At 32.9% G+C, this 25,151-nt stretch overlaps 1 protein-coding gene across 1 annotated transcript in view; it reads left to right on the plus strand.

Moving 5' to 3' along the window:
• The window catches only part of LOC145668511 (sodium-coupled monocarboxylate transporter 1-like), a 50,669-nt gene extending 32,158 nt beyond the window's left edge, over positions 1–18,511 (plus strand). Inside the window, exons 10-15 of the mRNA XM_081736480.1 lie at positions 3,045–3,154; positions 3,819–4,002; positions 4,100–4,186; positions 4,916–5,097; positions 14,108–14,318; positions 15,419–18,511. Of these exons, the coding sequence (XP_081592606.1) occupies positions 3,045–3,154; positions 3,819–4,002; positions 4,100–4,186; positions 4,916–5,097; positions 14,108–14,318; positions 15,419–15,451 (807 nt within the window). The 3' untranslated portion in view covers positions 15,452–18,511. The remainder of the gene's footprint in view (positions 1–3,044; positions 3,155–3,818; positions 4,003–4,099; positions 4,187–4,915; positions 5,098–14,107; positions 14,319–15,418) is intronic.
• Positions 18,512–25,151: the final 6,640 nt, after the last annotated feature.

The following is a 25,151-nucleotide window of genomic DNA, read 5'->3' on the forward strand; positions in this document are numbered from 1 at the left end:
GTCATTTTGTGTTATTAGCAACAATAGAAAGCATCAATGTCGGAATTTTCAAATAAGTATACCTGAAGGGGATTTGCTGCTGCCAGGAGCCAATCAGAATAAAGATATTTCAGCTGTTGTATATATATATATATATATATATATATATATATATATATATATATATATATATATATATATATATAAGATTGTACAGTTATCTTGTATCTCATAGTGCCTGATGAAGCCAAAGAGTTAGTTGGTGAAACTGTAACACATATTTACTTTTTAATGAAAATATATGGTTTTGCTCAACAAACAATTAGTGTGTATGGAGTCAGTGTCTAGTGAACGGATTCAATTCTTTATCCCCTGTTAAAGTTAGAAGTTAATAGATCTATTGCTGTTGGTTTCAGGATTGAATTTTCAGCTTAGAAGTCAAGGATAGCTTCACAATGTTAAAAGAAACGCATTTGCTTTCTCCCAAACATTCTACAGGTGCAGAATGGCTCGATTCTTGAGATCAGGTGGTACCACTTTTAGCAATGGAAATTATAGAAAATATTCCCGAGCTTCCGGGACTATTTATAGGTAGAACATTTAGTGCAATATTAAGGAGTAGACATTTCAAATTAGATAATCCCCGTAAATTTCTCTATGATTTGCCAGTCAGAATACTGTTACAATTCATTAAGTGTAGATAATATCATAAAAGTGCATAATTATAAAATATGTATGTTCTAAAAACTGCATTGTTCGACGATTTTGTTTCACATTTCAGTTGATTAATTTTTGCATCAAATAATTGCCTGCAATAAAAAATGGAAGGCACCATTTAACACAAATTTTACCTACGTTTTCTCATTACAGAGAAATCTGTTATAAAAACACAATAGACAATTTTGTTGCATACATTCAATTTGCAAAAACTAAGGTTCTCATTTGAAATTTCTGTTCCTTTCCGCTTCACCCACTTACGGAGGTTGGTTGAAGCTATAATATTCTAGAAATTAGATTTCCTCCTTTGCACTGTGGCAGTTTAATTCTAACCATCTTTTCCTCTGTTGCAACATTCTCGAGCCGTGGAATGATAAATATGCTCTGTAATTTCCTATGCTAATTTTTGTTTTGTTCTGTTCATTATGTTTTCGAGATATTTCCTTGGAAAGATTGAAATGGGCAACCCCCCGATATATATATATATATAGTAGATTGGGGTGAATAGGGCCACTTTCAAGAAAATTACCTTGTACTGCTACAATTGGTGCTTTATTAAAGAACTTTTTACAGATTTATAATATACCATATCTCTACTATAAAGTTCACAAAAAATCATTTTCTTCAAAAACTGTATAATACTATAAAAATGTATATATATACTCGCCTCGAATGGCCCTATTCATCCTAACATATCTGGGTGAATAGGGCCGTTCGTAAGGTGAATAGGGCCACATGTATTAAGTGGATTAAAACCACACACAATTGTAAAGTCGTACTAAAACATAGAATAGAATTCGTATACATAATATTTTAGAATAATAGAAGGTGTAAACGGTAGATTTACGTGCTTATAAAGTCATTTATTTATATTTGACGTTTCTTACTCTGCAGACCTTGAGTTGTTAGCGTTAATTTCTGCTTCCTTATTAGATATTTCAATTGTGCAACAGGACAAAAAATTATACTGTTTCTTGTACGTCATCTGTGTTTAACGCTCATAATTTCCCATCTGAAATAAGAAAGAGAGACAAAAAAATATCGAATTCTTATATCACCACTATGTATAAGACGATAGATAGGATGAATGGGTGGGGTGTGGTTGATGCATGCATTCGTACAAAATTTAAGTGGGAAAAAATCTTCGAGTTTTACTTCCCAAGGTTATGCAGGGTAGGCTAAAGGAGACGGGGATGATGCGAATGAATTAAATGTTGGAATGAAAAAAGTAGGAGTAAACAGGAAAACTCCGATAAAACCCATCTACACGGTGTTTGTCCACCACTTGGCGCGAGCTGGGATTCAACCAGGGACCCCACACACTGGAGGTGAACGTTCTGCCACTGAGCCATCGCAGCTCCCTAATCAAAAAGTATGGCCCTGTTCACCGTAACTAGATATGGTCCTATTCACCCTAATTGGTAATATATAGAAAAATGGGTTGGCAACCCTGTTTAGGTTCTTCCACGATTATCATGCTAGTCATAATATCTTGAGTGAACCTTGTTGAAGATAAGAAAATCAAACTTCTGCACTTCCAACAAAACTACATAGCGTAACAAGAAATAATACAGGACAGAAGTATTAAAAATACGCTATTTTTCTTAACACTTGCATTCAATTGATGATGAAAGTTGCTCTGTAATACAATCAGCGTCCAGCATTCACTCAATCTAACTGCACGATGAACTTGTAGAGACTCACAGTGAAGACACGGCGTGGCATCCGCTTCGCTGCTTCTGTTCTATAAACAAGTAAGGTGAATAACGTAACGAGTGGCCCTATTCATCCGGTGGCCCTATTCCACCGAAGCTACCCTATATATATATATATATATATATATATATATATATATATATATATATATATATATATATATATATATATATGGGTGGGGGTGCGTGGGTGTCCTGGTAACTGTAACTGTGAGAGAAATCAAATTTTTACTGGAATTTCAATGGTAAATTGTGTTTCTGTTAAAAAGAATAAGATTGGCCTGTTCCCATTTAATAACACTGTAATGAGTTGCCCGATTTATAAATCAGTTTTACACTATATACTTACGTAACAGAAAAAGTAAATAAATGAAATTATAACAGTTTGGGAAATTTATATCAGAATTCGATACATGCTAGACGTATGTAATTAGTATTTCCTAATTTGGTTAAGAAGAATTGGCACATTCAACTTAGAAATATATACGTAAAGAAAATGTGTAAGGTATATGTGGGCTTTTATGTATGATTATTTTGAAGGAATGTTAATCCTCTTATAAGAAATAATTCTGAGGATTGTAGAGCACAACCATATACAATATATCTACATACAATAACTATTGTATTTTTCAGCTTGCAAAAGCAAGAGATCAGGTTGTTCCACTTTTAGCCATGCAAACTATAGGAAATATTCCAGGACTTCCGGGACTGTTTGTAGCTGGAATATTTAGTGCAACATTAAGGTAGTAAATATTTGAAATTAATTGTATATTTAGTATCATAGTATTCTAAGATTTAAAGTGAAATATTATTCCTAATTATTTTTAAATATTATATTTGAAAACAGTATATGATTAGTTTTTTAAAAAGATCAAAAATGTGAAAGATATATAGTATTCTTGCTGAAATTCATTTAGAGCTAATACGTATTACACGAAAAATATTTTGAATTACTCTAAGAGTAATGGCATTATGAATAACAATACCACATCATTATTGCAAGTAACTTTTTTTAATGAGTAAGTGAACGTATCGACTGATCCCTAGTCCTCAGTTTTATACAACCTTATGTTTCCTCTTTGATTTCATATTTTCTTCCAAGCTTCTTACTGTTTCTATTTTTCCCATCATTTTCTTTAATATTACACATTCTACTTTCGTAAGCTTGTAGTATCATATCACGGTTCACATCCAAAATACAATAAATTTATTACCTAATGCTTTAATTGTAAATTCTCGTTACACACATAAAAGGAGAAACAGGTTATATTTTTAGAAGCAAAGAGAAATATCACAGATCCTTTGAACTACTAGTTTCCGTTTTGGATTTAGGTAAGAAATATTGATATTCTATTAAATATTAACCATATTGAACAATGCTATAAAACAGTAATAATTTACTTGCAGTTCTATGTCATCGGCGCTAAATGCAGTGGCTGCAATGGCACTGGAAGATTTTTATAAAAGCCTGTTGAAAAGAAGTCCGACAGAAAAACAGGCTGCATTTTTTATGAAAACAACCATAGTTCTTTTCGCACTTGCTTGCGTGGGACTTGTATTTTTAATAGAAAAATTAGGAGGAATTCTACAGGTTAGTAATACTCATCTTTTTTCTAACATACTTTAAAATATAACACATTCTTTTTCAAAATTTTCATTGGATAATAATATTATGTTTCATTTCTTAGGCTGGAATGAGTTTGGAAAGTATTAGTGGTGGAGCCATATTAGGAGTTTTCTCACTCGGATTTCTGTGTCCGTGGGCCAACACAAAAGTAAGATTGTTATCATTACACATTATAAGTGTTAGTAAACTTAATAGGAAAGTTACAGATTCTATTTCCTATAGAATCTATAAGATAGAATAGGTTTTTCTATAGGATAGGTTTCTCTTTGAAATGTTGAATTATTACAGAGAAAAATGGAAGCTCTTCTACTATAAGCATCAGTTTTTAAATTTTACTACCAACACGAAAATTGTTAATATTAACAATAGTTTAGGAAGTAAGCCAAAAATATTTACCAATCTTAAAAGAGAATTTTTCAATGGTTTAAGGAATCTTTCCAAATGTGATTTATGGCGTCAACCTCGAAGTTTTTACACTACATTAAACATTTTGTTAACAAGGATTAGCTCATGCAAACCATTTTACAAGTTCTTACATAGCATTTAAAAAGGCATATTACTATATTTTCTTTCTTATTGTGTTCTTTATAAAATTTCAGAATGAGTAGTTAGAAGCGTAGCAAAAAGGATTAATATGCAAATTAAGAGAGAAGAATCCTTTAAAAAATTCTTGAAAATGAATTATTTTGTAATGACAAGTTACTGTGCGGTTATAGTGGAAAATGACTAGCAAGTGATACTTATGTATAAGAACATAGATCTAATTATTTTTGTTATATTTATATGCTAAATAACGTGAAAGTTTTCCTGCTATTTTATATCTATAAACGCAATACTAACACATTAATATATGCAAATATTTTACTTTCATTTCCAGGGAGCTATAGCAGGTGCTGCTTTTAGCCTTATATTTATGTCGTGGATGATAATAGGCGCTCAGGTAGCAATTGCTACAAATCACCTTGTATTTCCGACAATGCCCGTCTCAGTTGATGGATGTGAATATCAGTTTGTAAGGGAAAATGCCACTAATATTATTACATCTAATTCAAAAACAAGGTAATTTTGGAAGTGTATCATAATATATTAGCTGTACGAAGTAGTAATCAAGTTATTTCTACCTCAAAATTAGAATGTTTAGTTTTCCTGGGTTTTATGTATATACCATGGTGCAGACTTTCTCAAAGTATTTAATATCACGACTCCACTTTTCATATCCTCTTTCCAGTGACTTAGCTTTTCTGATTATTGCTATTTATCGCTTACAGACGTATGTAGCCTATATGTAAACCTCACACACACACACACACACATATATATATATATATATATATATATATATATATATATATATATATATATATATATATATATAGGGTGTTAATGAACTATACTGACAAACTTTAAGAGGTGATTCCTCACATCAAAATGAGAAAAATTTCATATGAACGTATGGCGAAAAGTGCATAGTTTCAGAGCTAGGGTCTCTCGTACTTTGGAAAACGCATGGTGCGATGTTTTCTTTCACGCTTATAAGTGAAGAAAACGTGAAATATGCGATGACGAATTACATATCATAGCACGTTTCTTCGAAAACAAAGAAACATGGAGCTGCCTGTTCCTAACACCTCCGCCTTCTCTCCGAAGCATTGGATGTCTATGTTGTCAATGCTTACCTCCTGCCTACTTTGGACCCTTCTTGAAATCAGAGTATATCTGAAAACTATATTGAAAACATATCTGAGAATTACACGCTGTAGGCAATACCCTCAACACGTATTGGCAATTGATGAAATATTCACTTTTGGGTATGCGTGACTTCCTTTACGCTGATAAGAACCGCCATACACAGTTTCTGGAATTTGCAATAGGACCTATTGAAATTTAACTTTTTCGCGATTTTGGACAGCCTGTTACGCTGTGCTCATGTGACCCTACCGAAGTAAGCATGGACAGTCGCATAGGGTAAGGTGATCCCAGTCGAGAAATCACCCCACGTTTTGTTTGATTAACTTGTGAAACTGAAGAAGAGAGAGAGACAAACAATAGTTCACTAAATTCACCAGAATATTGCAGAGACCATATGACATAAAGCTTTATTTCACTTGGAAAATCACTTACTTGCCGCGAAATAACAGATTTAAAAAAAATGATCATTAAGAAATATATCACTATGTTCTTCATTCGGGTTAAATGATAAGCTCTTATGAACGAATATATCTTTATAGGAATTAAATAAACCAACGAATGTACAAAACTTAACAAATCTTGAACACTGGAGTCTTTATGTACCTCAAACATATGCTTCTAATGAGACTTACACTTTCCATTTAAACGTCCACAGAGTCACAGAAATCCATTAAATTTATTAATAATCCTCCTATTTAGTATTAATACGTAGAACAACCTTATATCAATGTTGTAATCAAATTTCAATTAACAAGAAGAGCGAAATATCACAACTCATTGCAAAATCTGCTCAAACTCGTCGTAATAATGTGGATTTCGTTAAGTATCCAATTCTACACGAGATATATTTTACCCTTGCTATCACCAACTTCAGTATGAAGCGGCCTTACACATCTTTCACATACATTATGGTATAGTTCGTCAACCAACCACTTGGCGGCGCTGATTAACCCTTTAACAAAAGAAAACTAAGACGCAACTCTAATACTATTCTCGTTATTTTTTTTTTAATATATAAATTTACAACACGTAACAAGCCCTAGCTCTGAAACTATGCACTTTTCACCATAGGTCCATATGAACTTTTTCTCTTATTTTGATGTGATGAATCACCTCTTACAGTTTGTCGGTATAGCTTATTAACAACATATATATATATATATATATATATATAATATTCTAACAAAAATAGAGCAGTTACTGCGATTTAGTGCTTAGCCTTTGTAATTTCTTCCGGAGAAGAGAACAATCTTATCGTATAAATAATTGCAAAGCCTCAACTTTTCTCCGAAACATTGTAAAGATTTTCTATTGTAAAATATCTGGATCGTAATATGGAAAATTTTAGATGCCTTAAAATATCAAATAATACTTTTGATAAAGTGGATGCTTTCAAATATTTAGGATCAATATTGACAGACAAAAACCATATCCACCAAGAAATTAAATGTTGACGAAAAGCAGGGAATTCGTGTTATAATTCAGTTCAAAATATGTTCTCGTCACGAATTCTGTCGAGGAATTTGAAGCTTAAAATATATAAAACGATAATTATGCCTGTTGTTCTGTATGGTTGCGAAACATGGTCGCTTACTCTGAGGGAAGAATCTATACTGAAAGTATTTGGAAACAAGATCTTGAGATGATTATTCGGACCCAAGAGGAATGGCGGAAACTTCACAACGATGAACTACATAATTTATATGGTTTATCAAACATTGTTAGGGTCATCAAATCTAGGAGGCTCAGGTGGGAAGATCTTGTAGCCAGGATGGAACAAAGTAGGAATGTTTTCAAAGTCTTAACTGGAAGACCAACCTGAAAACGACCATTAGGAATATTAAGATTGTTCTCGCAGAAATAGGAATACGAAGTAGAAACTGAATCCAATTAGCTAAGGATAGAAGTCAGTGGAGAGATTTTGTGAACGTGGCGTTGAATCTCTGTGTTCCATAGAACATCGAGTTAGTTAATAACGTACCCCTTTTATTATCAGTTCCAGGTTCATTATTATTCAAGTAAGTTTCTTAATCACAAAGAAATGAACGAATTTATTATTACAACATAGCAAACCACTTTTCAGTGAAAAATAATATTCATTGTAAATTCTGCCCCCCTAATATATTGTTTGAAGTGTGCACAATAGTTTCGACTGTCAGCGTTATACCTTCGACTTTAGTTCAAATGTAATGGCATCTATCATTGAGTTCAGTCACTCACAAGTCCTTCTGTCTCCGTCGACAGTTTTGAGTAAACTAACTTAACCAGTTCATGGGTGTTGCAGTTTTGTCTGTTTGCTTGTGATATTGTGTAGCGCCCTGATTTGAATTTTATGTTATTGGTGAAAATCCAAAATAAGTTCTTTCCCAGATCTGAACACTCTCGTTCCGCACGTACAAAATTATCAAAAAGACAGAAGTTCCGAAGAGCATTTGAGATTTGATTTCATGACTTTTGGAAATCATCCGCAGTGTGTGCTGGGTAAAGAACTCTTATCTCCTGAAAATATGAACCCGTCCAAGTGAAAGGTACTACAGCAGGAATCTGAGAATTTTCAAACAAGGCAAACTACATGATATACCAGATTTGATTCTTTCTCCTGCACTTAATGTAGCGTCAACAATAATCAACTCCAAAGAGGTTCAGAAAATATCAAGTGTTCCATTGTCAAATGATAGTGACAAAGCGTATTTATGACTATATTGTTTGTAGCCAGCTGAAAGAAAAGATGTCTAAGAATTGAATTTGTTCTACTCAACGGAACCAGTCTATAAATTGTACAAATTGTGCTCAGTTTTTGCGTTTCACCAGATATCAATCGATTGATTCTGTGAAATAGGCTATATTGTTCTGCAAACCCTTGTCTTAATATACAAATGAAGAACGTTTACCAGATGCTGGTTTAGGTGACGTGTCTATTTGTCGTTTGAAATAGAATAAGGAAAATACATTTCAATCTTCAGCATGGTGTCAAGACCCTAACTGGTAAGAAAAGTAGCCTTATGGACAAACTGAAATCTAATATGCCAAGTGTAAACTGGATGCATTGTTTCCTTTATCGGCAAGCCTTAGATGCGGATAAATGCCAGATGAGATTTTCGAGGTTTCCTCATGCTGTTAAAAGTGTTAATTGTGTAAATGCTCACCCATTTCATTTTTGACTGTTAGAAAAATATGCGAGGAAATGGGTTTAATCCTCAAAATATCTATTACTACATACGAAGTAAAGTCAAGCTTAAATATGTTGAATAGGTTGTTCGAACTTCACTCGGAAACTTACTATTTTTATAAAAAAAAACTAATCCCAAACTAGCTTAATTTCATGTTTATCTCTGAAATATTGTTCCCTCAACTGGATTTTCTGGTCACTATCTCCGCTCGTTTAACTGAATTAAATTTAACATTGCAGAACAGGTCGAAAAATATTTGCACATAGGAAGTAAATGTTTTTTTCATAAGAAATAGAAAGTTTGGATATCCAGAATCAAAACTCACAATTTTGAAAATTTTCTTGTCACTCAATTTCGTTCCAACTTGCGAATTCTTTTTTGATATGAAGAAGCTGTTCAGTCTAACCGTGTAAGGTAAATAGATGATCGACTCTGCACACTCCGTAGTTTTAGTAGTACATATCAGATGGCAGCAACGTTCTGCAAGGATGTGTAACTATCGTCCGTTCCATCAAACTAGTGCAGTAGATATCAGTCGAGTGAAGTACAAAGAAATGGGTCACCTTCATAGAAAAAGTACCTGGCGAAGTAACCATTGAAATTTTATTGAAGATACTTTTGCTGGATCGTAGTACAGCGCACGCTATTTCATACCTGACAAATATTTCACAGAATACTTGTTAGAATATTATGATTACTTTTCACACGATTTTGTATCGAAACTACCAAACTATTAAATATCAATGGATTCGGCATCTCTGCTCATAAAATAGCATTGTTCCTGTACTTACAAGAAAAAGAGTTTCTCGATTATTTTTTATCATTTTTGATGCTTGTTACTTTGGTTATAGTCCACTTGCTTGCATTCACACCAAAACATCTGACCACATTGACTCACAGGAGCTATAATCACCTTCATTGCGTACCTCAAGAAGTCTCTCGCCCGCCAAAGTGAAACCAACAACTTCATAAGCAAATCAACTGACACAAAAAGTAACTCCACAAACTCTTTTGTGACTCTGTATCAATCACAAGAATAACATCAAATTCTTCAACATCTTCCTGTACTTTCACATCCATAGAAAGGCCTAGTAAGTATCTACGTTCCAACAGTTCCTTCGAACAGTCTTCGAAATCCCCGCTTTCGCTTCCAGACTTGGAAGAATAAAAACAAAGAACTCACAATCAACTAACTTCCTGTATCAAGACAGGAGTGACAGAAAGACCAACTGGAAAAAAGCAACGTGCGCCAGATGCTACACCGGGTGGACCTCAGAAAAATATCAATTGTGTAAATTGTTAGAACAATCGCTTTCTCACGACTTGATTCAGTGTGTTACATGTTCAAAATAGTTACACAAAGCCTGTACACTCTATGAAACAATGTGTGTGGACTGTGGAATAAATAATATAAGTGTGGAGAATTTGGAAAAGTAGAAATGATTCAGTGTGGAGTTTTTCCTTGTCTTTTTCATGACACTAAAAATTTAATGCTCCGTAATTTGAAACAAAATACCCATTCAAATTCTTTCTAATATATGCCATTTATCTTTTTCAAGTACATAATCTGTAATTAAATTTTGATATAGATAAATTTCCATAAAGGAGAGAGACTTCTTTTTATTCGGCTACGAAAACGTGCGGCGTCTCTCCTCGTTTTATCCTACAACCAGAAGATTCAAGAACAAATGCCAAAGTATATTCACTTGATGAATATGCCAGAAGTGTAAAGATATATGAAAAACCTAAGTTACCTGCTCACCATACTAACAATACAACATTATTGTGAAACGGATTTCAGGCGTTCTAGATTATCTCACAGAATATCTAGATTATCTAGATTATCTCGTCCTTACGTTACGTCCTCGCCCTTTTTGTGTCCTTACGTTACGTCCTCGCCCTTTTTGTGTCCTTACGTTATGTTGGAACGGCTCTTTCGTCCAATATATGCTCCTTATCGGTGTGGAGATCAAATGGCTGGTACGTTTGGAAAATGTCTACCATTTTATATTGAAATCACATATTTCCAACAACTTTCCTCTTTCCATTTCTGTGTCTTTATTCATAACGAAATTGGTGCATAGCCCCGTACTTTTGATACACTCGATATATATATATATATATATATATATATATATATATATATATATATATATATATAAGAAGGTGTGTATATATTTATGAATGTATTAAGTAAAATCGCTCGTTGGTGAAGACAAAAATTTAAGTTTTGGCTGGCTTTACGTGCTACCAAAAGAAATTTTTACATCTTGAACTTCTCTAGTAATAAGAACAGAATATGATTCGGATAAAATAACATAATACTATCGCAAAATTTTCCAGTATTCGATATTTCCCAGTATTAATCAACTTATTTTTATCCTTTTGTCATTTGGATACATTTATACACCATATTTTGAATTCTACCTAATTTCTGCCAAAGGACTGCAATAATCAGTCAAATAACACTGTTTTACAAATTTTAACTTTTCTCTGTTACATAAATGAAAACACACGCTCTTAACTAATTTTGAGGGGCTGAATACTAAAATGAAATTTAAAAAGTAAGATTGGCTCAAGTTTGGGCGTAACAGTGGGTGTATCTAAGCGTTCCCATACTTTTTTTTTTTTACATATGTGGCAATACTGTTAAAGGTCTGGCAACGTTACAGTCTAATATATTCTGTCAGCATTGGTGGCAAAATATACTCGCAACATAGGTTGATAACCAGACGGGTCAAGGGGGGCCTAGTCCTCCTAAATTATAATTTAGGGGAACTAGACCCCTTGGTCCTATGTAAAATTGCTGTTATTTGATGAAAAATCTTAGTAATTTCGTTGGATTCCTTCCTTTCTAACGTCCTGCATCCCTTTATACGTTATGGCTCACCCAGAGGGTCAAGGGGGGCCTTAGGGAGACTAAACTCCTCTGGTCCTACCTAGAATTTTTGTTATTTGATGAAACAGCTTAGTAATTTCGTTCGGTCCCTTCCTTCCTAACGTCCTTTATCTCCTTATACGTTATGGCTGGCATAAATATAGTATAGTTACTAACTCCATGCTTGGTTTGTTGTACAGAAGAAATTAGTTTTTTTTCTTAGTGAAACAGAGCGCTTAAACATTACAAGCACAAAAAACTACAAATATTGAATTATCTTCTTTAATTCCTGGATTTTTTAGCTTGCCGTTTGTAACTAACTTTTGTTTCTTCATTCCTAACACTCCAACAGAAATCTGCTAACACCGCTACACTTCCCTTTCCTTTGTATCTTCTTTCCATTGTTGCAATTTGCTGATGAAAGCGTTCCCCATGCTCGTCGTTGACATCACCACAATTGTCAGTAAAGAAATTTAATGCGAATGGAAAACATGCAGTTTTAGCGTCATTCTACACCCAATCTTCTCGTAAGATGACAGAAGATTGTCCACAAGTTCTTCGTAGTTCTCTGCTCTCCCGTTCCCCAGAAAACTACGCCACACTTCTCGAAATGCATTCCATGCTGCTTGCTCCTCAACACTAAGTGTCTGTTCAAGTTGAGAATCACGCAGCAGAAGACGCACTTGTGGTCTAATGAATATCTCCTCTTTATTTTTTTCAAAACTTAGGCGTGGGAATTTGCGGCAAGTACTTAAATGCCGGTCCATCTTTGTTCAAAGTCTTCACAAAATTCTTTATCAATCCCAATTTAATGTGGAGTGGCGGAAACAATATCTTCGTAGGATCTAAAAGAGGTTGTGAAAAACACTTTTTTTTTTTTTTTTTACCAAGTGTGTATGATGAAAGTACAGGCTAGTCTTTTTTCTTATAAAGTAAATCTCTAGCACGACTGCCCCATTCACATGAAAAGCAGAAAAACTTTGTGTAACCCTTTTGTAAGCCCAGCAGAATAGCAATAACCTTTAAATCACCGCAAATTTGCCACCCATATCTATCATACCCTAAGAATTTCTTTCGTGTTTTCATAAGTTTCTTGAACATCAACTGCATACACAACAGGAATTGAAGGATGAACATTGCCATTGTGCAGTAAAACTGCTTTAAGAGAAAATTTGGACAGCAATTTTAGGTAGGACCAGGGGGGCCTAGTTCTTCCTAAGGTCCACCTTGACCCCTCTGTTCCAGCCATAACGTATAAGGGGATGCAGAACATTAAAAAGGAAGGGATCCAACGAAATTACTAAGATTTTTCGTCAAATAACAGCAATTTTACGTAGGACCAGGTGGGCCTAGTCCCTCCTAAGGCTCCCCTTAAACCCTCTGGGCTAGTCATAACGTATAAGGGAATGCAGGTCTTTAAAAAGGAAGGGACCCAACGAAATTACTAAGATTTTTCGTCAAATAACAGCAATTTTACGTAGGACCAGGTGGGCCTAGTCCCCCTAAATTATAATTTAGGGGATTCGGCCCCCCTTGACCCGTCTGGTTATCGATCTATGTTGCAGGTATATTTTGCCACCAATGCTGACATAATATATTGGACTGTAACGTTGACAGACCTTTAAGTGTTACCACATATATAAAAAAACAAGTATGGGAACTCTTAGATATACCACCCCTGTTACGCCCAAATGCGAGCCAATCGGACTTTTTAAATTTCATTTTCGTATTCAGCACCTCAAAATTAGTGAAGAACGGGTGTTTTGATTTATGTAACAAAATGTGTGTAGAACAGTAAATCGATATGATTTTCTTTGTGTATATTTCTACATGAATCATTTATAGCTCGGAGTTTAATGAGATGTTAATTTGTGTAAATTGATGAAAATATTCCTCCTGCATATATCAGTCATATGCTAACATAGCTTACCAATCAACACTTTCACGAGAAACAGCATTCATAAAAATGCAATCAAATTTTAAAAATATAACAGTGAAACTTTAGTCATAAAAAATAAAGTGTAATCAAATCTTTATTCGACTATTTTTTGCTCGATATTGGAAAAATTAAAAAAAAATAATAAAGTTCCTGATATTTGAAACAAAGCCCTCCCAGCTTCATATTTGTTTCATTATTTGAAGATTGCAAGAGGAGCATTTATTATTCTCAGTGTTTTCTTCGTTTCTGTGTTAATGTTATTATTAACGTTTTGAACTATCCATATTATCTAATATTATTAACTGTATTTATGTGGCATACTACTTTCAACTTGATTTATGTGATTGTATCCAGACATAAGTAACATTAATAACAACTCTTCTTTGTTTCAAGTGAATCAGTGTTTTGGCTCTACAGAGTTTCGTATAGATACTACATGTTAATAGGATCAGCAGTTGTGATTATTGTAGGATTAATTGTCAGTTTCTTGACTGGACCACGGAATCCAGAAGATATAGATCCAAAGTTACTATCTCCAGTCGTTAGAAAGTTTATTGCAAAGAAATCCAGACCTGACATTCTTGGAGTTAATCTTCTTGGCAAGGTACGACGAACAAACATAATGTTGATTATAATTTAACATTAATTATTTGATCCCTCTAAGCCTTCGGCTCGTTGTACGCTATGGGTTAAAAACGTGATTATTTATAAGTTCTAATTGGTTACATTTTTAGTTCTTATAGTTTGCCTAGTTAACTTAAGGTCATAGTAATGCTCAAATCTAATTATGGTTGCGGGCTGTTAATTGTAGTGGGTTTCCATGGAATGGTAGTAAAATTAAAGCTTGTTAAATATTGCACTGCCCTGAAGGTAAGTGGAAACAACTGCCTGTAATTTGTATAATGTGTTTATGTTGCTTAGTTAAAAAATATATTGTGTTTGACATAAAATAAACATTTGTACATTTTATATAAGTAATTAGAACCTTATTTACACTTAAACGGCCCTTGTCTTAAACAGTAACGCACGTTCACCTAGTCTTAAACAGCTAGAGTATCACCGCTAGCCGTTTCCAAATAAAGGCGGACAGCGAACGTAGCGAAGCGACAAATGTTAACTATTAGGAATTGACGATACTGATGGGCTGAGATGTTTCTGCATTATAAATAGAGGATTACAATGAATGATTGAAAGAAATACATTCTTAAATGAGAACTTTTTTCTAAAGTTTTATTTTCTGCGACCCTAGATCATTGAAAGAACATTAAAAGAAAAAAATATTGCATATTTTCCTTCAAAACATTATTACATTCTAAAGGATACTCAGGAATACTGTTTTTGTAAAATATATTTTATTATTGATCAAGATTCCATTCCTCTTCTATAGATTTCAAAATTTTATAGTAAATTATATTAAATGTGTACCATTAGATTAAATCTTGCAGAGTTCTTGAGTATAAAGTGCAGCTTTGCATACTGTGGAAAATAATTTAGACCATTAACCTGCGCCATACATCATGAATTTTCTACAATTTTACAGCATACAGCGTTGTGTTTCAAAAACTTTGCTTTTTATATACGTATATACTTTCGTCTAACGATCTGTATATATATATATATATATATATATATATATATATATATATATAAACTGTGAGTATATTCACTTTGAATATTCGTACTATTCACTATCACTATTTCTAGGATATTAATCAGGCTGAAAAGAATGGAACCTAATGGAATGGAATGTATTGAAATAACATCTAACAAGGAAGTTCAACGACATATTCAGTACTCTGAAGATAGTGCTGCTTGGTGAAAAAAAAAATATACACTAATATATAGTTCATTTTTCATCAAACATTAAAGAATGCCTCCTAATCTTTAGGAAAGTAAGTGTAGAGAAATTCACTACGATATATATTGAATTTCTAACTATTTTGGAGTTGTTTTTTTTTTAAGTTCATGGTTGCAAGTACAGGCGAGAAAGAATTTTCATTTGAATTTAAATTCCAATAATGGTATTTGGTTCCGAATATCTATTACGCCGGAGCTATGTTCTATAACCATTCAATACCTTCGAAATTCAGGTATATTTTCATCATCCAAATAGTCGAATATAATTTTGAAAGTTTCGAAATTATACTACGGATAATGAATTATGCTATATGTATAATATGGATGAATTGTACTATGAAGAACATGTAAGTACAACCTATAGATAATGTGAATGTTATCGGAGAGTTATAGGCTACACTCATACAATAATCTGTAAATAGCTGTATGTGTAAGTTAAACATTTTGTTGTTTTGATAGTTTTTGTTATGTAAAACTGTGTAAATGGAGAAGTGGATTATAGTTAACTCTTTATTTAAAGAATTACAAAGGTTATTGTATAAATTCCATGGTGTAATTGTGAATAAAACTATGTGAAGGATGATTGGTATACCTTAAATATCGTTACTAAATTATTTGCTAAAATCTCATAACTTTTCCTACTGCCTCTTTCCCTATCTCAGGATTGCTTGAAATGGCTTCATAGAATTAGTGTATAAAATTCAACAATATTGTTAGCATATAACAAATAACATAGTGAAAGATTAGTTATGTATGAATCTATCGGTTTCATTGAGTTGAACAAAATTATATGGTTAACTTGAAATCCTGATAAGCAGTTTTCGAGAAAATCAAGTAAAATAAGTTTCTTTCTGAATATAAAAATTAATGTTGTACATAACCACTCTATATTAAAATGAAGCTGATACTGAACAACAACTTCATTAACCAGCTCATTATGACTGTAGCGAGACGATAGTGTATATTATGGAAAATGAGGTATACTCCAAAACAATATTTAAGTTTTAAACTTTAATTTTCTTCTAAGTAGAGCATTGTACGAAACTAAGACACATATCAGTCGATAGATTATATTAAAGAGAATACAATGACGTGTTTAGGGCCAATTCTTATTCGTAGATTATTAACAAATTTAGAAGAACAAATTTTTCTGGTACCACAAAGTATAGCTTCTCTTTTCAATAATAACGGGTACGATTTATTCTCCTATTCTGCTGGAACGGATTGTTTATTTATTTATGTATTGCAAAAGTAAAAGAATACACTGTGAAGTAGCAGATTGACCTTGTTGTTTGTCTTGTATTATCAGTGACATACATGTCCTTTATAATTACACGTTTACTCCTAATAGTGACATACATAGGTCTATTTCAAACCGTAACGTACATATCACTTAAGATCAATTTATTTTCATATTTGTAAGCCTAAATTATGTTGTAAAAGGGAGAAACAAGAGTTGACAATGATTGTTGACAATGGAATTTTCCAGTTCATCTCTACCTGTGTAAGAATATCAACGAAGTTTCAAGAAATGAAATGAACTAATAAAGCAATTAAAACGGGAAGATTCTGTTTTGCGATACACACCACATTATTTTTTCTCAAGAAGAAAATAAAGTGGGCACATAAAGACTGTAGAAACTATCGATACCTGAAAGACTTGAAACACTTGTTCATGATATTAAAGAGAAAAAATTAATGCATCGTGGAACAGCGAGAACTAATAAGAAAATTTACGTAGCATAATATGTTAAAAGACAACATAATATTGAAAAGTCTTGTGATGTATCCCAAAGGGCTAATATGCTAAGTATGGGTGAGATGAAATCAGGGTTTGAAACTCGGTCTTATCGTAAGTATTTTGGTGTATTAGTTTAGCTGTTAAGTATTTTAATGTGAGTTGATATCAGCGATCTGTCGTTCGTTCAACAAGTAAATTTTTTCTACTGATTACCAGAGTTAGTGTTACAGAATTCCATCATTATAGGTAATTTTTGATTTGTAACCATGCACACATAAGACGCTGTTATTCTTTAAGTCACTCATGATCCGAACTATGAATTTAATTGCATTTGAATAATGTTCTAAAGGATTGCTAGGTAAATGCATAGTTGTAATCTACAGAAATCACTCTAACATGAAAATTAGATAAACTTCAAACTCTACACTGTATTTAACCCTCTACCACATGAATTATTCAATTCTGTAGACAATCAAGAAGAGAATATTCTCTGCTGTCTAGATATTTGCAAATAAAAACATTTGTTTTGACTCTTATTTTATTGTTACTCATTGGCGTGAAAACTGGAAAGGTCTGAGATTACGCTTATTGTTAGTAGTAAATACAAATCTTAGAAAACACTTTTATTACATTCATTCACTTATAGGTCACGTATTTATTTAAGAAATATCGTTTGAATAATATTCTAAAGTTGTGTAACGAACACTGTATGAATATAAATGCAAGATATTTATAACAAAGTGCTAACTGTATAGTTCTTTTACATAAGCAATAGACACCCAGAAATGAGTCTGTGGCCATTTCTAGGTAGATATCCGTACTTGGTAGAAGCTCTCTTTTGCAGTATATAAACATTCAACTATAGATGGCATAATATTTGGTAACTTATCGACGACATCCTATGACAGATAATGCATTTCATCACAGAGTGCCTTAAGTTATGTAGGATAGGTTTAAGGCGCATAAAATTAACGCGGATCAGTAAATTCTATCCCCTGTAAATTTACGATACTTCGTGCACATTTTCAAGCTTCCATGTATGTATATGGTTCGAAAACCCGACTTCGGCATGGGCTACCAGGGTTCGATTCTCGATAGAAACTTGTTTGATTCAGAGTTTACATTAAACAGACTCTTTTCTGTCAATATTGGAAATGTTCACTATTTTCACTTTTCTTTCTACACGTAAAACACTTGCACTAAACACATTATTTTTACCATGTACTTCATTTGTCCATCATTTCATGTTAAAAAAAACTCTTTTGGTGTGATAATCCCCTTCAGGGGATATATACAGATGCAAATATATAATATATGTAAAAATATTTTGCATATGCATATGATATGATAATTCTCCTCTGGGAATATATATAGATGCACATATATAATATATGCAAAAAGGTTTTTTTATTAACATGGAATGATAGACAGGTGGAACACATAATTAAATGTGTTCAGTGCAAGTGTTTTACGTGCAGAAAGAAAAGTGAAAATAGTAAACACAAGGACAATCACGCATATGTAAAGAGCGACTTTCAACTAAAATATCATTCTGAATTCTCGATTCGTACTGGACGATTCATTCCAAATCATTCTCTACTCCATCCTATATAATTCTGCAACAGAGCTCCTAAGTAACAAAGGAGAAGTCTCGGGAAAGCAATCACCAAAACATTAATTATAAAGTCAGGAAAAAGTACAATTGTTTGGATTGACTAAGTATCACTGCATTGTACAGTACTAGTATGAGAGTTTGAAAGTATCCATTGATATTCACTAATTTTTAGTAACATTAATATCTCTCATTCTGTTGCTCCTTTTGGTATTTTACTTGAGTGTTGACCTGTAGGTTTATATTCAGAACATTAGTTAATTTCAGTTATGTATATGTTATTTTTATTTACAATTATATTAGTTTTAAGTTTCATTTATCTTTTATTTTAATGCATCGATTTCTCTTTATTTTCTCTACCATTTGTCTCATCTGAGCAAAATGTCATGTTCATTTTGGGTAAGCAGTCTCCACGTGACAGGCAACGCATTAAATACACTATGCTACCTACATCAACTGGTGACTGACAAAGTAATTTGTGTCTATTAAATTCTTTTGGTTTTAATATTTTATTTTAGTCAACATCTTGGCGCTGAAAATGAATAGTCAAATGAATTAACATTTAGTTTAGAAACGGTCGAAATTTAAAGGATACTTGCCTCAATGCACCGTGAAAATATTATCGTGTCTATTTTATAAGTAAAGTCTATTAAACTTCAATAAACAAACTAGATAACTTTTTAGTATTACTTAGTTTTTCACTTCAAATTACACTCCTGCGTATGTATGTTAGATAGAGTCTTGCTTCGCTGCTGAAATGAAAGATAAAGTTACATCAAAATTAATCTTCAATCGAATGCCGCATATATAATATAATTTTGCGATCATACCTCTTCTTCTAATCAGTACTGATAAAATGTCATCATCTCTTTCATACAAGAAAGTCGAAGACGTGAAGTTAATATATGTATAGAATAAAAATTGTTATTGTTATTAACAATAACAATGAAGTTCTTCAATAGAATGGGCTAGGTATGTCCTTTTACCCATGACTTCATTTCTTTCCACGATCCCCGGTCGCTCAGTGGCAGAGTGTACATCTCTTGTTGATTGGGTTCCTCGTGCTGTCTCCACTTCAGACGCTTTTTTTTTTATTTTAACCGACTTCGAAAAAAGTAGGTTCTCAGTTTGACCTGTATGTGTTTATGTATATATTATGTATGTAGGACTGGTCGTGATTATATCGAGAACCGTTAGTCACATTGCGAATCAATTTTCACTAATTGAATAAACAATTCCCAAGATAGATTTACACTATAAAATAATTGGTGAATAATAATAATGAATTATTTAATTTTAAGAAAATTAAATAAGTCCTTGCAGATCTAATGAGATAAAATGTACCCTAAAATATGCTGTAATAAAAATAAATCAAAAAAGTAAGACGGAATACGTACAACCAAAGTGGTAAGAACACTTTCTGGCACAATAATTTAACACTGATTATGAATGTTTTGATTACTGGCGACATCATGACAGTTTATAGGCCAGTTTTGCTAAATGTTTATTGGAATATCATACAATTCTTGTGCAGTTGCTCGCCCACTGTGAGGAACATATTGTATATATGTCTCTGTTTCCGGTTTGAAACACTTAAATATTTGTATCCTAACAACAATGAACCTATATGGAGTCACCATGTACCATTGGTAGAGTGCTTACATCTGGTTTCAAGAGTCAGAGGTTGAATCACAGATCATGTAATTTTGTGATGGACGATATTGAGAGACGAAAGTGATAAACATTCAAATATTGAGACAGAAAGGGAACACTTAAATATGCCAAGTTAGATATGAAGAAACAAATGGTTTGACAGCATCCAAATTCTGAGGACAATTGTGATTTTGTGGAGCATTAGAATTAAAATTTCTCAATCGAACCTGCGACCATTACACTGTGAATTGCAAAGTGAACACTCTTGTTAATTTGCATAGCAATATTTAAATTATTGGTAGTTTTTCCTGTTATTATTCAAATGACCATCATTTGCATATCATTTTTTTATTAAGTAAGCTTAATACGCTTCGTTTCATATGACTGCTACTACTCGATAATGAGTAAAGCATATATTGTAGTATTGTGTCAGTAAGGCACAAGAAACATGTTTAATTAAGGCTCTGGAATGAATGTGACATATAAATTACTTAAAGCAGTGAAGAACAGTCAAATCCCATGTAATATGATATGTTATATGCCTGTTTTCACCATTGCCGTGCATGCAAACAATTTATTTTCCGACCATGTTTGCTATGTGTGCTAGCATCTACAGAGGAAAGCAATTTACTAAAAGTTGTATCGTACCAGCTCTCACCGTGGCTTTTAAGAGCCATCGTTTCATGGATACCCAAATCTATACTGCTATTAGTCCAACACTAAAGTTGGACTAGCAAATTACATTAGACCAACGCTAGAACGTCGACATGTGAAACTGAAAATTGTATATGCAATCTTAAGTGCTCACATATTTTTTTCTAAATAATAGACTGTAATAAATCTCCCTCATTTACAGTTAATAAAATGATCTTCCTTCAGACTATGTTTGACTATGATGAAATTATGTACCAACTTCTTACACATGTTGATTTAATATTAGTGAATATGCAATTTCAACAAAGGATATTAGAATGGGAATGATATGACGTCAGTGAAACTAGCAAGCATGATGTAAACGTGCTTCCTATAATACATTTTGACAAACTAAAAATCACCAATTACTTCTAAAATTATTTAAATAATCAATAACTGTTAGATTGATGCAAGTAAAATTCCATTTTTACGTCTGGGAGAAGCGACTCTGTGAAATGCAACTATTGGATGAAGCGGGGTCATGCGTACTATATCACAAAAACTGTGCATGTTCAGAAAAAGGCAGAGGTGCCCTGTATCCTTGAGGGTAATGTAAAATAACGAAAATACACAACTGCTAGTGATATTCCTTTAGGATTTGAAACCAGGACACACTGCATCTTGAAATGAAAAACCTAAGAGTGGATTTAGGCCAGAAATAGCGAACAAAAGCATCATATGCCATTAGCTTGTACAAAAAAAAAAGTACCGTTGACACAAGATTAACTACTAGGTGTATGGTCACTATCGAACATCATTTTCTGATGAGCTCCTGAGTAAACATGAAAAGAGATCGTAGATAATATATGGTGATCTGAGTAAAAACTCCTCCAAAAACATTTGTAAGTGAAATTATAGATAGAAACTACATAAAAACATTTTATGAAAAATACTGCCCTAAATTATCTATGGTAAAACTAGGTTGAGCATATTAAACACTTTTGACTGCGCGCTATCATAATTATTTCATTAGGACCTTCACGATTAGGAATGAATGAATAGTGAGGAAGGAATGGGGACGTCACTTGCAGAGCCCTTTATCTCCATCAGCATAAAAATGACTGACCAATAAATATGTTATACTACTACTACTACTACTACTACTACTACTACTAATAATAATAATAATAATAATAATAATAATAATAATAATAATAATAATAATAATAATAATAATAATAATAATAAACTGTGTAAGTTAAAGAATAAAATGATAAAACAAACCGTAAGAGAACAAATAGGAAAAATAAGACTAACAACAATAACAATATACGTGAGTGACAAATATTTAATTGCTACTAATACAAGAGAGATACTAGCGTAAACTTCTACAATCCTTCAATAAAGCTGCTAGCAATCCCAACAACTTATTGTCAACCATGTGGAAATCGTAGTATTCTTGTAGCAGCACCTATTATGTTGATAGATTCGACGGAGCAGTCTATTGAATGCAAATCTGCTGAGAAGTTGTAACAACTCTCTTTGGCCCAAGGGTTTGGAAGTGCTTTTCCATTCCCCATATTCACCGGACTTAAGCTATCGTTATTATGACTAAGCCCCAAACATGAGGAAACTACTTTGTAGCATTCGCTTCTGGAGTATTTTTTACCGATATTTTGCATAAATGAACTGCATCATCAGTACCATCAACAGAGCAGACACTGGTACAGGGATGCTACTACTTCAACGTCTTTAGCAACTAGTTGTTGAGAACGCTGCAGAATTCATTCTCTTCTGTATTGTTACTAATTAAATATTTTCCACAATTAAATATCCAACCCATGTATTTAAGAAATAGCAGCAGGACGAAAGAGATCAGTATGCTGTATATTGTTTTTTGAAAGTATTGGTGAACTTAAAATCACAAGTCATGAAAAAAAATACACAATATAAAATATGCATTGTATCAAGCATTAGTTCGGGAAACTCCTACTGATACAGCTTTAAACAACAAAATATTTGAACAGAACTTCAGGAACTTTAATGTTACCTTATACCAGTATTAGTTCGCTTGTGCTTACCTTCTGTTTGATAGTTTTAACAATTTAGGTCATACGTAATGATATCAAAATCCATATTTACAATGTTAATGAATGCAGTGTTTCAAGTTTGGGAGCTACTTCTGCACACTAAGACACACAAAGTGTTAATATGAATAACTAATTTTAGTATTTTCACTATTTTCTCTTTTTTTATGGTTTTTAGATTGTGTGGTTGTGACTATCATTTAACGTTAAACCAATGTGCTTTTCCCTGTCTGTATATGACAATTCCGTGCAAGTTAACTTGACTTTTCAATAACGTCAGCCAGTGACTGACTGTTATAATAAATTAAACTTAGTCACTTCCATAAGACATAGGTTATTTATGCAGCAAAACCTTACTATGTACTATTGTTGCTCAATTATTTCTGTTAAAACTAGCATGAGTTCAAATCTTCTTGGAAGGAAAAAAATAAATGTGACATCCACAAAAATCAAACGACGGACTTCCGGGACCATATCTCTCATCATGTAACATAATATTATAGGACATTCAGTAAGTTCAAGAAGAAAAATGAAAATGAAATGAAATCTTTGAGTTTTACGTCCTACGGTTATGCCGGTTAGGCTAAAGGAGACGGTGATTATGAGAGATGAGTGAAATGGTGGAATGAAGAAAGTGGGAGGAAACGGAAGAACCCCGAGAAAACCCACGAGCACGGTGTTTGTCCACCACAAAGTTCACTTGGCGGGGGCTGCGATCGAACCCGGTACCCCAAGCACCAGAGGTGAACGCTCTACCACTGAGCCACCGCGCCCCCCCTTAAGTTCAAGAAGATATGGTGAAATGGTAATGTAAGTGATAGTGATAGGGCAATCGATCTTTGTCGAAGTCAGGAGGACAAACGCAAGATTAAGTCTACTAATTAATATGATGCTGCTAAACGAGGAGTATTGCTGAGATAGTTGTACATACAGTTGGTATATATATATATATATATATATATATATATATATATTGGAGACCACATGTTCTCATTGTCATTTGACTTCATTAGAAACATATCAGTGTCATATTCAATTTTTGTTTTTTAATACAAATTAATAAGGTCTTTTGGATAACAAATATCAAAATAAATAAAAACTATAGATAGATAGATAGATAGATAGATAGATAGATAGATAGATAGATAGATAGATAGATAGATAGATAGATAGATAGATAGATAGATAGATAGATAGATATTATGAAGGAAATTGTTACAAGAGTACTAAGTGTATTTATTTCCGCGTAATTACCTAAAACATATTCCAATCTCAAGTGGTATATAGTAAAAGAAGTAATAGAATATGATGTTGATTATGGGTGGTGTTGGTGAAAACCACTTTATAAGAAGGTAGTTTTCTCTTAGAAGGTTAGAAACAAACTAAGAAGTGAAAACGTTGTACCTCTCCTGAAAACTTTGTATCAGATTGAATATAACACTTAAGAGCACACAGCAATATCAATAGTCTCATTCATCATACATTCTTTCTTAATCAAATTCGGGCATCAAAACCTCATCTCTACTAATACTTTTCTCACATCCCAGCGCATGATATCATTAGTTAAGTCCTAGAGGGAAAATATAAATATGCTATGTTTCTATTTATTTTGCACTTTTGCTTTCAAAAACACGACATATCGTTAATTGCTTGAAATGAACAGTAAACGATAACGGTCACATTTTTTTAAAGATTGATAGGCCACTGAATAATGACAAACAAAACGAGATATAAACAGAGAACGGTAGATAAAGACAAAGAAATATGATATATCAATCAAGATAAAGAGTTTCATTACTATTAGAAAGAAATGACAAAAAAAAAAAGAATCTAATTGTACAAGTAATAATGACG

This window comes from Thermobia domestica, chromosome 13 (genome assembly GCF_964235325.1).
Source record: "Thermobia domestica chromosome 13, izTheDome1.hap1.1, whole genome shotgun sequence".
NCBI lineage: Eukaryota > Metazoa > Arthropoda > Insecta > Zygentoma > Lepismatidae > Thermobia > Thermobia domestica.